Source organism: Pleurodeles waltl, chromosome 11 (assembly GCF_031143425.1).
Source record: "Pleurodeles waltl isolate 20211129_DDA chromosome 11, aPleWal1.hap1.20221129, whole genome shotgun sequence".
NCBI lineage: Eukaryota > Metazoa > Chordata > Amphibia > Caudata > Salamandridae > Pleurodeles > Pleurodeles waltl.
Window position 1 is genome coordinate 477,517,182 of NC_090450.1, and position 14,984 is coordinate 477,532,165.

General features: G+C 43.3%; 1 protein-coding gene across 13 annotated transcripts in view; it reads left to right on the top strand.

Annotated features, from left to right (window-relative positions):
• Positions 1 to 718: 718 nt before the first annotated feature.
• Positions 719 to 14,984, top strand: part of AGFG1 (ArfGAP with FG repeats 1) — a 328,958-nt gene continuing 314,692 nt past the window's right edge. For 10 of the 13 annotated variants that reach the window (XM_069213837.1, XM_069213838.1, XM_069213841.1 and 7 more), the window contains exon 1: positions 734 to 1,080. In XM_069213837.1, the coding sequence (XP_069069938.1) occupies positions 914 to 1,080 (167 nt within the window). In that variant the 5' untranslated portion in view covers positions 734 to 913. Of the gene's footprint in view, positions 1,081 to 14,984 lie in introns of all 13 variants that reach the window. The other 3 variants (XM_069213848.1, XM_069213840.1, XM_069213844.1) reach the window with 3 other exon arrangements.

The window sequence follows — 14,984 nt, forward strand, 5'->3', positions numbered from 1 at the left end:
TATTTGCCATCTTTGCCACTTTAAACGTTGCATATTTAAAACATACCTTGATTTCAAAACGGATTTTTAATACACACTTTATTAATGTAATAAGTACTTTTAATACTTCAAAATGTATAATATAACACTATCAAGAGTTTTTTCTTGGACAGCAGAGGATGCTGATTGTTTCAACAGGCTGCTATAGTGTGTTGAACCTCCCTCTTGTCACCTCTCACCTCCTTTTCTCAACATCCTTTAGAGCACAGCTCATAGAGGCGAGTTCCGGTTCGTCTCCTCCATCGCCGCCCCCTCCAGCCTCTAGTCTAAACCTTCCTGAAATTGAGACAAAAAAGGGACGATTATACAAACGCACAACATTATTATAACCTCGATCGCCATATTTGCACGGCTGCGTGTTTCTTCTTTCACAGCGCTCAATCAGTATTTCAAAAATATTTTCGCATTTCTTAGCAAAGTTGCAACGTGTTTACATTTAAAGGAACACTCAAATATCTATGTAAATAAAAATAACGTACTCAACAATCACAGTCTCTGCTGTAGAATCTTCTGTGAACTATATTTATTTTAATTATTGCACTAGAAAAGTATTTTTTTCAACAAGAGGAAGAATTATTTTGCAGGAAACAGAAAAGCATTTTTACCAAATTGGCGACGATCACCTCTCCGCTGCGTCCTTTTCCGTTTTCTATGCTTGTGCCAGCCTAACAAAGTGTCCCTTTTCTCTGTCTGTGGCGCTCGCCCTGCCCGACTGCCTCCTGTGCTGTCGCCCAGGGCAGCGGCCGCCGGGCTCGAGGTTAGAGCGGAGGCCGTTGCTTGTTTGCTGCTGGCCTGCCGCTGCCTCCCTGTAGGTGTCACGTTCAGTACGTGCACCCCTTGTGTTTACAGAACAGAGTCCTTCTCTTCTCCCGCCATGGCCGCCAGCGCTAAACGCAAGCAAGAGGAAAAGCACCTGAAGCTATTACGGGAGATGACGAGCTTCCCGCACAACCGCAAGTGCTTTGACTGTGACCAGCGTGGACCCACCTATGCCAACATGACTGTGGGATCCTTCGTGTGCACGTCTTGTTCCGGCATCCTGTGAGTTCCCATAGGGTAGGGGGGTGGGGACAAGTGCAAGCTTTGAAGGGAAAAACATTTTAGCACATTAGCCGCTTGGATTATCAGTGATGGCGGGTAGAGTTAAATAGCAAGTGTTCCAAGAACACACAGGTGACCAGGGTTTTGGACCAAAAGTTAATATTATGAACGAGAATCTAGGTTTACATATGTGAGCTCCTTAAAGTCAGTGGGGCAAGTGAAGACGGACAATAGTGAGACTTAAGGCGAACTTGGTGATACAGTTGGTTTGGATGTGACCGTCTTTAAGTATGTCACCCTTTTTGTTGCTTCTTAATTGGGTAAAAAGTCAAGGATGGCGGCTTATGACCAGAATTGCTTCACTTTCTACTTGCCGCTTGGATTCTAGTGTGAAACTTCTCATCAGTGCATCTGGAATTATGCGGCAGTGGTGGACCAAATTATGCGTTTAGTATTTAATGTGTGACAGGAAAAGGAATGTTGTGCAATATAACGAGGCAGGTTATGTAGCAGGCTTATTGCACTCTTGTCGTTTTAACGCAGGTACTGCCTGGGGAAACGTTTTTCCTTATTACTATCAACGTAACATTTGAAAGCAGCAATCATAAACTGAAATATGACAAGTTAACTTTGAGTCAGCTCAACGTGTCCCACGTGTGCGCATTTTTTGTTTTAAATTTTTGGCCATCAAGCTAGAACTATAGCTTTATTTTTGTTGCAGTCTCCAAGTTATGCAGCGCGTGGTGGATTATGTAGCAGCTCTAGTAAATTAATAATAAGCAGGAAAATACAGCAGCTGCCGAATTAGAAAGTTCCAGTGGCCTTTTTCATCATGTAATCCTTTGGGGTGGTTCTGGGCATTTTTTAAAGTATGCATACCCCCACCCAGCACCTCACCCCATCAAGGTCATATATATATATATTTTTTAAGGTAGCAACAACCTAGTCAACTCTTAGCACGTCGTGCAATAAATAACTGAATTTCCAAACAACCAGTGTAGTAGGTAAGAATTATATCATGGTCTTTTTATTACGTGATACTATGAACTACTGTTTTAGGCTCTTCTGAGAAATTAAGTGTCCTGGGGAAGAAAGGAGCACGGTCTACCTACTTACTTACACTCAACAAAGTGCCCAACTCACTGTACAGACATTCTCTTGAACTCACTGTCCAGCCATTATACACTGCCCGCTGTCAACACAGCTCTTCCCCCTGACTGTCTGCAGTGTTTTCCCAACCAAATAACTACAAAGGACTTCTCCCTTCTCATTCTCTTTAAAATGCACTTCACTAGCTCTCCCTGCTCTTTTTCTGGCCTTTGCATGTCTTTTGTTTATTAAGTCGATTACTCTAGAAATACACTACTCTCATTCATATCCCTCTCATTCCAAGTGCTGGTTTATGATTGGCCTTGAGATTCATAGAAAGCCACTCATGACCTCAAACCGGTTCTCAACTTGCTTAGTCTTAATTTAAATAGTGCAGAACGTCGTCTTGATTTGGTCCAGACGATTATCATAGAGCTTTAATGTTATTCCATGACGACATAGAGCAACTGAAAGACACATTTAGATCTATCACCAATATCTCCTGGTTATCTAAAGGCCTATTTGCTTCGCTCTGTAATTGCATTTTGATTCCTGCATAACACTTACATTTACATTTGTAAAGTTTTGATTTTATGACTGCGCTTTTAGAGAGGGATTTGAGGCAGTTGCATCGCTGGATTTATGAATCAGAATGCCCTCGATATCGTGATAATAGTCTGAAATGTCCACTTCTGTGATGCACGTACACTAGATGGTATATTTTAGTTGGTATCCTTAAAAAAACTCGTGCTGGTTTTGTTGAGAAGCTCTGAAGATTAGCAATGAATTATGATGATCAGTATGTATGGAGATTTAGTGCTCAAACCTGTTTGAGCACGATAGGTTGGGTAAACATCAAGTGTCCTGGTTCATACATTTGAAAGAAGTACGAAACTTGGTTGAGCTCAACAAATTCGAGAGCTCTTGTGTTTCTGTACATGCAAGCCCTAAACTGTAGCAGTAAGAGCGGGGCACACTAGGGAGCCAAAGAGGAGAAAAAAAAAAACTGGCTTCAGAAAATAGTGATAACTTTTTGATCTAAGAACAGGCAAACGTCTTGGTAGTAGAAGTGAACAACCAGAAAAACTTAAGCTTAACTTTTGCAAACTGAATATGGGTATTTGCAAAGCTTGAAAAAACCAAGAGAGAGCAAACCTTAAATACGATTGCAACTTTAAATTAGGCCAGTGATCAATTAGCTAAAAATGATTAAATAGTCGCCATCGCTTTTAATTGCTTCGACCGCTTCAGTTAAAAAATAATATATATATATATATATATATATATCATATTTTTGGCAAAGAAACACAGCGAAGAGCAACGTTGTACGGTTCAATTTCGTTGTGTCCACAACGTGGCTGGAAAATGGTTGGTTGCTATTTGAGCAGTTTGGAGGCGGTGTCTTGGCTGCCCTCAATTGCGGAAGAAATAATTTTAAATGTTACTATTTTTTGTGACCACCCCTCCCGTAATTTCACACCATTCTGCCTATCGCTACAGCAGCTCTTCCATGACCAATCCAATACTCATGTAATGACTCAGCTCGTTGTTCTTACTTTCTAACAGATGCAGTAATATTCTCATGCCTGACTGGCCGAAACCTCGGATGCTTTGTGAGGGTGACCACGGGCAGTGTAGTTTAGCTTCCTCCTTCGCTTTTGGAAATGTCAGACTTTCACTTGTTGTGAACAAGTCACTTCAAAGTCATGGTATGTAAATGCCACAGTGTTTACTGGGTGCAGCGCGCAGACAATACTGGTTAGGCAACACTGCTGAATTGTTCTGGATTAACGTTTGCTGCTCATTTATATTTCTTGGCCACACATTACAAACTTCCTGTGGCCCGATTAAAAGCACTCGACTATTAGAAAAAAACGAGTAGAATTTATCCCAGTTCCTTCCTTACGTTGGCCCATGAACCAGTTACGTAGCAGTGGCTTAGATCTGAAGTGTATGTAGGTAATCAAGTTTCTAGTTTATGCTCCGAAATGTCTGGTAGTGCAAACTTTAGATTTTGTTGGTATGTGATTACACTTTATTTTTCTAAAGACTACTTTCAGCAACGTGCTTTCTCTGTCGATGACTTGGCCAATTTCTGTTTTCAAGAAATAAAGTAAAACAGGGACATCATCATTTTTCTCCCTTCGGCAGATCTTTTACGGACTCTTCTCCTTGCTTTACCCTCCGCATTATTGTTTCTTATTTGATGGGTAGGGAATTTTGTATTGTATTACGTTTAATTTTAGAATATGGAGTAGTGTGCTTGAAGTGGAAAACAGAGGCTTTCCTTTACAGGAGTGGCAGGGTCATTATATATCCATTTAGGGGCCGAGTTGAGTGGTAAGAGTAATGCACAGCTACAAGTGTAGGTCATCATTAGGAGTTGTGTCTTCAGTGCCTTAAAAACAACAGCACAAGAGTTTATACCTCTAAGAAAAACGAGTGTATATTGAGTAACACCCAGCATGCCCTTTCCTTTGAAAGTTTGGTGAGGTATAGCCCCTCCAACTTTGACACCTTTTTTTAGAGCTGCATTTTTTACATATTCTATGTAGGGTTTCGGACTCTGACACGGAGATTGGCTAGCGTGTGGTGTCATAGCAAGGGAAGAAATCTGGGTTACTCAAATCTTGTTGTCTTTGGATGACTTCAACATTTTGATTGTAAAATGTAGCATTTAAATTGTTTCACCTTAATGGTGGACTGAGTAATATAGTTTAGGAGGAGCTGCACAGATATCTGATATGCACGTCCTCAAATGTGATATTTCGCTTTGTGGCCTTCTAGCCATTTTGTTGCTTCTCCACAAATCCTCACGTTTGCATGGTGTTAAGTGTTTGGCAAGCCTCTATTGTCATGAGACAACGCGGAATACAGGACCATCAACATCCAAATTCCTATCAGATTAAAGTCCTGTTTTCCTCAGACAGCGTTGGCAATTCTAATAAGGCTGCAGTGGTTCAACCAAACCCTTTCCAGGTGTTCTTACACAAGCTCTGTATACAAATTAAGCTGCCGCTGTAATGTTTGTTCGCACAGTTGTATTTTTGTATAAGCATTTATACCTTACAAGTCTCAACTGACATGCAGACAATGCCCTCTTATAAAGACCTTGAATGCCTCCCACTCAATAAGACCTGACGATGCAGAGCCAGCTTTGTGTTCAAAGTACACTGGGATGGCTGCGTCCAACAATGCCTTAAACGCAGCATCCTCCATCAGCTCGGGACGTATTCGCCATGTGCGGATGAAGGGAGGGGATGTATCCCAACCCAGCTGTAGGAACTGGTGATTATGATCACAATGAGTACGGCCTGAGTAATCAGTCCGCAGGACCACGGAGTTCAGATTTGTTGTGCAAAGAATTCTGTCAAGACGTACATGTAATTGATATGGAACTGGAAAAAAACGAGTAGACCCTAGTTTCAGGATTGTGCAGGCGCCATGGGTCTAGCAGCTGCCACTGCTGGAGCCATTCCTGCAGTGCACGCGCGGCGGCCAATGCAGGCGCAGCAGGGGAAAGGAACAGTCAAGGTGGGGATCTAGTACACTGTTGAAATCATCCCCAAGCAGCCAAGGAAGATAGCTCCATCGTAGGCCATGTAGCTTACAGAGGAAAGAGGCCTGGTGCATATTTGTTGCATAGATGGACCCCAACAATAGCGCCCGACTACTCTAGCATCTGCGCACAAGTATGAGCGCCCCTTAGCGTCGACTTCACAGCCTTCAGCCATGAATGGAATACCTGGGCTGATCCAAATTAGAGCCCCTCTGGCATAAGAAGAAAAATTTGTTGCAAAGAGCTGCCCTCACCAGTGCCGCGGCAGGTTGGCAATCTCCAGCTGCACAATCTTGAAAAAGTGCTATGTGGATAGAGTGTCTCCTACGGTATGAGTGTATGGAATATTTGTGTGCTGGCGTGTGTATGCCACGCACATTCCATGTACCGATGTTGGCAGTATTCATGGTTGTCAGCAGATCAGTGGTTCCCTAGAGCCCTGTTCCGGGGAGGTTTAACTCCACATGGCTGATGGATGAGGTGCAGGATGAGGGGGAAGCAGGAGTTACCCGGGCTCCAATCAAAAACAAACGTACGCAGCTCGAAACGAACTGCTGCCTTAAAGATAATGCTGTAGAATACCATCAGAGCAGAGGGACAACCAGTATCTGCCCAAACTATCTAAGTTGCTTGTCTTGCGTAACTAATATGAGAAGGAAGTACCCACAAAGAAGTGGAGTGGGTGAGTATTGCCCAGCAAGCTTTAGGGCGGATGCACCTGATGCATCGTGAACTTGAGCAGCAGATAGGTACGCATCACAACGCCTAATGCAGGACCAAACAATCTAGGTGTGGATTCAACACTTGCCGCGCAGCCAGGGATGGTGGGAGCAGCACAGCATAGTAGTTCTCACAAGAAACTAGTCAACTAGACCATATGGAGGCAGGGTTGATATGCAGCGCAGCTCGGCCCCCAGTTATCCCATATAACAGCCTTGTGCGTCGGTTTGTGGACTGAGAAATTTGCATATCACAGCAGTAGAAGCTCAGATAATATTGTCCGCTGTCTGCGGAGTCACAGCGGGTGGGTGGGTGTGGGGGTTTGTTGGGGGGGGGGGAGGGGTGTGGAGGGATGGAAGATCCAGTGCCGGAAAGCATTTTGGTGACGGAGCCGTCCTCGACATCAGAATTTACTAGTTCTGCTTCAGTATCTGAAATAGCTGACGTTTCTCTGATAGCGCTTGTTGTCATTCCTGTATAATCTGTTCCTGGTTAGGGGCATGGCCTGCTCCCAAGGGAGGGGCATCATGTCGCCTGAGATTTCTCCATTTGTGGGGTCGCGAGTCCTTCTGCCATCACCTCTTTTTGACTGACCAGGTTCATACATTCCAGCCACTCCCACGCTGCTTCTGTGGTGTCAAAGAAGTGTACCCTTTCACAGGCCACTACACGCAGCCTAGCGGGGATAAGGAGGGAGTATGTTAGATTAAGGGCACGGAGTTTGCGCTTCACAGACAAAAAGGAGGTCCGTTGTGTTTGTATGGCGATGGTGTAGTCCGGGAACATCATAAACTGTGCATTGTCAATGTTGGGAGTTATCTCGCCTCCCGCAAAATAATGTCTGTGTCTGCAAAGTGCAACAAGCGGAGCAGGAAGGGACACAAGCCTGCGGTCGGGCCTTTGTCCAGACCCGATGGGCGTCTTCAACGGAGAAGAAAGGTGTAATTGATCCTGCCAGTTCTCAGTATAGGCAACTGCGTCAGAGCCCTCCACGCCTTCCGTAAGGCCCACGATACAGATGTTGTTTCTCCTGGTGCACCATTCAGCGTCTTCGGCACGATGCTCCAGAACCGCTATTCTGCCCAGTACTGCTTGCATAGAAGTCTCCAGTTGACCCGTCTTAGGAGCGAGCTCATCTAATTGGCCTTCCAGCGAGCGAGTCTTATCCGCCAGTTTGCGATGATCTGCATGAAGCAGGGTGGGGTCACTAGCCATCTTATCAATTTTGCTTTCCAACGAGTTTCGGGCCTGGTCCAGAGAGGTGCCAATGTGTTCGACCACTGCAAAGACTGCGTCCAGTTTGTGGCCATCAGAGTCCAAGGCCTCAGCGCTGGCTGCTTGTTCTCTGCTCAAGTGTAGGCGGCCCATCTCTTTAGTTGCGGGGTTTTGCCGGCTTAGGCTCATTGATTCGGATACTCTGGGCCACACCAGCCACGTGGGCGCAGTGCTCCAGTGACCATGAACCCAGGTGGGCCCGCTTACGTGCGGTGTGAAGACCAGGATGCGCAGCAGCATGAGCAGCCCTCCTCGAGGCGGTAATAGATACCAACTAGTCTGTTGGTTTGCCGCATTGCTCAGCTGTGTATGTCCGAATTCGGCCTCTGCTTCAGGCTCCACCGGGGGGGCTTTCTCTTGCTTTCTTGTAGTGTGGCCTCTCCAATTCAGTTAATTGCCCGGTGTGGCGGTGTTGTGCGGGACCAGGGCCTCTCCTCTGTTACAAAAAGCTGCAGGTCCGGTCCTGCAGGATCCAGGCCTTCATTGGGGGGTGGAGGGGACCGACAAGTGTGTGGGCCCCTCCTCGGGACCCCAGGCCACCGGCACAGCTCTGAATCTGGCTCAGTTCTAGGCCCAGTATCAGGCGCGCTTCTGGGTCTCCCTGCCACCACTCCGGCAGCGCAGGGAGACCCCGGCATCCTCTGGCCCAACCAGGCTGGAAATCACGGGCCTCCTTTCCCCGCTACCTGCTGGCCACGTCCTGTCTCCACGTGGGCCGACTCACCGACATCTGCCGCACCTCGTATCACTGCCGTCGATTGTGTCCTCGCGGGGACTCGTCTGGGTAAAACCACTTGCATGCAGGCCTCCCGGGCCAAGCTGCTCCTCTCTTCTCACCCCTCTGCTCTCACCCACGCAGGCCTCAACGGCTCCAGCGCCACCTCCAGTGCCTCCTCCGGTCCCCCGATTAGTGCCGCCTGTCCTCCATGGTTCCTGCTCGCTTGTATGTTGGTATGCGGCGATCCAGCTCCTGCCCAATGTCGGATGGGAAACGGATTATCGGGTCTTCGCCACAAAGCCTCGCTATTCTGTGCCCTCCAACTTGGCCGGCCAAGCCATGCCCCCAAGGTCTGTCATATCCGTTAGTACTTCATTTTCTCATTGTCCATCTGCCTTGTGCTGAGGTTACTGTCCTTAATCAGCTTGCAGGTCTTATCCTTCAAGTGAGATCATGAGTGCCAACTGGAACCCTCTGACATGGATCCTGAAGGTGAAGAGGTGGTTCTGTATCGGTGCCTTGGGAAAAAGGTTTAACATTCAGATACTCAATAACAAAAATAATTGCACACAATGTACACTAGAGTGGTTCTTTATAAAAAGAATAGGTATGTATTTTATGTAGGGAAGATAAAGCGTTAAAATGATTCAGAGAAAGCCAAATGTTATGGCACTTTCTCTAGCATGTTACAACCTCTCACCCACCTATAATGCTTAGACTATAGATGATATGTCAAAATAACATGAAGTTCTGTGTACAGCGTAAGGGCAAGGTTTTTGTACTAAACTTTGTAAGCTTTAATACTTCCAGTCTTTAGGACAGGAAGCCAGTCTACAAGGTCTAAGTGCCAAATAGAATACAAAAAGATATGAAGTTTCACACCAGTCATAATTGCAAGGCTGGACAAGTCGGTAGATAAGAGCATCTCTGGCTGAAGTTCCAGCTAAATTACAGGAAAAAAGGAAACTTTCAGCTCTAGATCTGGAACAGTGGTTCAGCCAAGATGAAGTTTTTGGGACCCAGTGGGCCACTTCATAAGTGTTGGTATCCAGAAGATGTTACCAGGGATCTGATACTTCACGTCCTCACATGCATAGGGTGAAATCCTTTATTCGTTCCAGTTGGACATTGTATGGGTACCGCTGTCTCTGACCAGCACTAACAGTCACTAGTAAACCCCCAGGAAACAAACGTTCAAGAACAGCGACTCACTTGGGGAACAAATGTCAGAGGCCAGTGTTTCCCTTCCAGTTAAGGTTTGGTTGGCAGTGGTGCCTACCAGATAGGGGGCATTCATTTAACCCATAGACTAAATATTTGTGAATGGCGAACTCTGATTATGGATAGGGTCCATCATTAACTTCAGGTAGCTGTAACTGCAACTGAAAGGACTAGAAACAAAATTCTGAAGTTCAGGAATCACATTGACCAGCATCAGCCACTGGCACACTAGCTCCTAGTCTTGGAGTGAAGAGGATCAGTGTCTTTGTCCCTCTAGGGATAGGAAAGTATTGGAAAAAGGTTATTTTGGGCCAAGGAATGAAACTAGACCCAGTTGAAGCATATATTTTGGATAGGCCTCAGTCACATGTGCCTTGCTCGCTTCCCCTTCTAGTATTCCACTCACACAGCAAAGAACAACCCCTGGCCCTGTGTTCCACTTTGGGCAGGGCGCAGGAAAGGGTGTTCTCAAGAACCTGCTCCCGTTCCTGAGCGGAGTGAAACCACCATGAGAGCAGGATTGCTTTCATTGTGTCTGCTTGAAGTCCAGGAGAAACACAACTTATGACTGGAAAAGCAACGTATTTTTCATGCTGTGCAAGAGCTGGCAGGAAATTGAGAACCATTCTCTATATTGTAATGTTCTTGCTTCAGAGTACAACATGAAACATTCAGATCACAGATTTGTATTTTGTGTTTCTGTATAATATGTTTGTAATGTGCTCTGGCACTCAACATTGGGATGAGTAGCTCTATAAAATACATGTGAGAAAGGGGCTCCGGGGAGATGAGCTGCACCATTGGAGGTAGTGAGGGCATCACTGTCATTAAAGCCAGCAAATAAGGAGTTAGGGGTCGTTGTAGTCATTAGTGGTTTCTGTCATAGCACGAACAATGCTATGGCCAGCCGAAAACCAGTTTAGCAAGCTCCCTGTAAATTGTGCTTTAGAATGTAATCTTTAAGTTCTCAAGCCTCACTTTATTATTTTTTAATTTTTTTATTTTTGACAGAAGTGGAAGTCCTGAGATTGGATGATAATGTATGGATCAAGGTTTTGCTTTTAGGTCTTACATTAGCTAAGACCTTTGATTTTACTAAAGTTATATGTGTAATGCACATATGGGGCTTTAGAGCCAATTTACCAGATTGGCTTGCATCCATCGGATAACCTTGGTAAGGCAATCATTTAAAATGCAATACTGATAAAACTTAGATCATGCTGCTTGGCAAGTCATTTGTCCCAATATGGCTGAATGGTGGCTGAATTCGGTGCCCCCCCTAATCCCACCTGGCATGTAGCTAAGCTCTCCATCAGTCTTACCCTACCTATCCGAACTCCACCACATCTACTTGGCTTGTTGTAGCCATACAAGCTGGTCTTTGTAATGCACTGTATATAAGTGGATACAGTGTCATGTTAACCTCCATATTGACAGCAAATCGTGGAACCTTTTACTTTTGCAAAACAACATTCCCTTTACAGACTTTCTGCATTCTGACTTAACTTCCGACATTGCTGTTGACATTGGTTCTGCAAAGACCTGAAGAGGCAAAATAAAGACAAGGCCGAAACGTCAACTTTTCACGTCTAGGAATGACATAAAAAAAAAAAAAAAAAAGAAGAATTAAGAATGAACATACAATGTCGTTATAGACCCATTATCCTGCAAGAATTTGTCACCACTGTGTCATGAACTGTACTAACAGGACTATTACAATTAGGTGTCTTTACCTGGAGACAGTTACCATTGAGTTCCTATTTCTAAGGGCATATTATCCATCCGTCCTTGCGAACTCATTGTCTTCCTTTGTATCCTCCTGGTTTTTACTTTTATGTATGTAATAAAAAAATTTGACTTTTCAAAAAAAAATAAACAAGTATACTTTCCAGAAGAATTCAAATAATGAATGTAGTACTCATTGTCTTGTTTGTATGGCAACCATGTAAAAGGCATTTATTAAAGTAGACCATATATGTAAAATGATTTATGGCTGCCAGTCCTTGCTTTAGCAGTACAGCTCTGTCTCCACATGAACCTTATACAACATTTTATTATTACTGTTGATTAGTTTAGTTTATTCCAGGGTGCCTTGTTTGCACCATCGAGGCATCAAATAATAAGTTGTCCTCTGTTTGAATAACTTTTGTTTTATCTTGCTAGAAGCTGTGTTTGTTTGTTTATTCCTTTAATACTAGAGTAGCAGCAGTAGTCATTGATTTTCAGGACCCAGTGGGTTGGAGGGGTATGGGTCTTCTGAGTGTGTCAGACTGGGCTGATTGGAACAGACAGATAGGCCTGCTTGAAAACACCAGTGTCTGGGATGGATTTTCTTTTTTGCTTGGGTCCCATCATGGCCCATATGCCCTTTCAAACAGGCCCATCTGGCAGTGCCAGACTGCCCGAAAGGTCAGTCCAACACTGCTCACTAATGTCATTAGATCCCAGCTCTTTGATCTAAGATATTCTTGGAAGCCATATTGACATTAAAGGGCCAGTACATGTAAATATATGAAATTATTGTATAATCTACAGCCTATGTTGTATATCAGCAAGTGTGTGCCCTGCTGGCACCGGACCTTTTTGTACCCTGTCAAAATTCGTAATTCTATTGCTCTAGCACTGCATGAGAGCAGGGTTGTAGTATGGAACTGACCTGTGCGACAGACTCATCATTTTGCCTTTTCTCTGATTCAAATATTTATTTCTGAATCAAAATCCCGAGGTTATTAATCCAGTACTGCTGTTGATAATCCTTTACATTCTATCCTAATGTTAACGCGTCCTTTTTATGATAATTTATTTCACATCAGGACTCGTTTTAGGCCAATGAATCTTTTGACCCAGTTGAGAGAGACCTTAGGACGAGATAGCTAATCTATACATCAATCAATACATCAATAATGTCATCAATATTTATCACGACAATGCATTTCACTTTAGTCAGTCATTAATCAATTCAAAGACGCTACCATGACCTTTCAGCCATGAATAACCACACCTTGTTTAGTAGAATTTTATGAATTTTATTCCCTATTAATGACAATCTAATAGCAAATGCGTTAATCTCAACACCAATAAACATAATAGCATAGTCACAATATGGCAACTTTGATAAGCTTTCATGTAGGCGAGAATCACAAACATCAGAACGTAACACGGCGTGAACATAGATCAATTTTAGCAGAGTGTCAACAACACGTCAGTTCAACATAACATAATCCTGGTCATTTGTCTATTTGCGTCAGTTTGATGAACACCTGTCCTAACCACTGATTAGCACTAGCATGTTGGGCTTCATGCAAAACAATTTAGAACACCAATTTGGAAAACATCTAGCTAAGGTCTCTGTCAAAAGCAAGCAGTTGGTACCTAGAAAGGAAAAGCAAGCAGACAAATTACAATTGCATTGTCATAATTACCCTCCAAAGTTTAGGTCAGCGTACAGGATCAGTCTTCGTCTTCAGGACATCAGTCAGATCTCCATCAGTCAAATCTCAGCTCCGGGGCAAAAAGGGCACTTTCCTTGTAAGGAGGTAAAGTGTAAATATGGACAATCTAAGGGCGAGGATGGTTTTAAGTAACCCACCAAGTCACCAAACTGAGTGACAGAGTTTCTGGATAAAATCAATAGCATTCCCTAACTCACCTAAATGACCTCCCTGTGACATGGTGTTTTATCCCTTTTCCATTGTACATTCCCCCAAAATTCTATTGGTCATTATCTATCTATCTATCTATCTATCTATCTATCTATCTATCTATCTATCTATCTATCTATCTATCTATCTATCTTTAACCTATCAAATTAAGCATTAGGTAATACTAATCTTCACCCCTTATTGTTTTACAAGTTTTTGATTGGTCTTTGTAATTGACGTCTTCAAAAGTGGCACGTCCGGTATGATTTCGTCTTTTTGTAATTCTTTGCAAATCTTTTGGTCAGCAGTTCCATTGTCTTCACCGGTTTGAATGACCTCGTACATTACATTAATCTACACTGTTTCAATTCATTTTAACATTTATTTTCCAAGACGATGAGAAGCGGTGGGAAACGGATTTACATGGTTACATTCATCTTCCAAAAAGAACTTGCAGGGTCATGTACCCTTGTGAGTCAGTGCACTGGAAAAATAGAAAAATGCATTTAATATGAGAGCTAAGCTGCAGCTCATGCTAACTTAAGGCCTATGAGGTTTTCAATACAGATTTAATAACGCAAATGTTAGTATAAGCTCAATTGAACGTAACATAAACATTTTGGTCATCATTATTAGTTTGCGTATGCATTGGTGGCCACTCTTCGTGGTCACAATTCAAGCGCACGTCTAGGCAAAATTGCTATTATTATAGTTTCTATGCAATATCATCACACCTTAATTCATAAACATTTCATGTTAATATAGATTATATAAGCTACGTTCTCTCAGTCCCTCCTCTGATGTTCGTCATCACACAAACCTTTCCCTTTGACCTTTCACTTACATTTTTCACCTTACGCATAGTGCGCATTTCAACATCTTGTCCCTTATGTGCACTTTCCCAAATTTCGTTGAACATTTTCTCCCTTTCACTTTCTTCATTTTTCCTGGTTCTCTTTGTCCAATTTCTTTTAATTTTATCATTCATTTAGCATGTCCCCGTAATCCTAATAGACAGGCCATAACAATTAATAGACCCCCCTAATATTTTTGCGAGTACCCCATTCCAAATATTGCTAAACCAGCTCTCTACTCTGGCAATTCCTTTTCCAAATGTTTCCCACACTCCAGGTTCCTTCAAATCTGCACTATCTCTAGTTAGGTTAGTAAGCATACCTCTAATCTTTTTACTATTGTCAGGTATATATGAGCAACAATGACGCTCGTTGAGCATCTTGCAGACCCCCCCACTCTTTGCTAAAAGAATGTCTAAAGCAAGCCGATTTTGAAGTCATAGCTCTTTCTGCAGCAAGTTCAGTATCCATCAGGAGTATAGCCACTGTAAAATTTGTCAGCATGTTATCCACAATAGTAGACAAGTTTTGAATCTTTATGGAGTTTAAGATAACCCCTACTGAAGGAATTATGGCTCCAAATATGTCTCCAATGACAGCAGCCGCTGTCTCTCGTTTTTGTCTAGCATGTTGTAATTCAGACGTTTTAGGTATTTGCTTTAAGTCATCAATCTGGTAAATCTTTGGGAAAACTATTCCCAAATAACATGTCCCATACCATCCCTTAGGGAGACGGTAATAAGCATTAAGTCCACAGATATAATAAATCCCAGGGATCGCTGGATCCTGTCCATTTAACATGAATGTCTATTTACTCTGAAACAGAA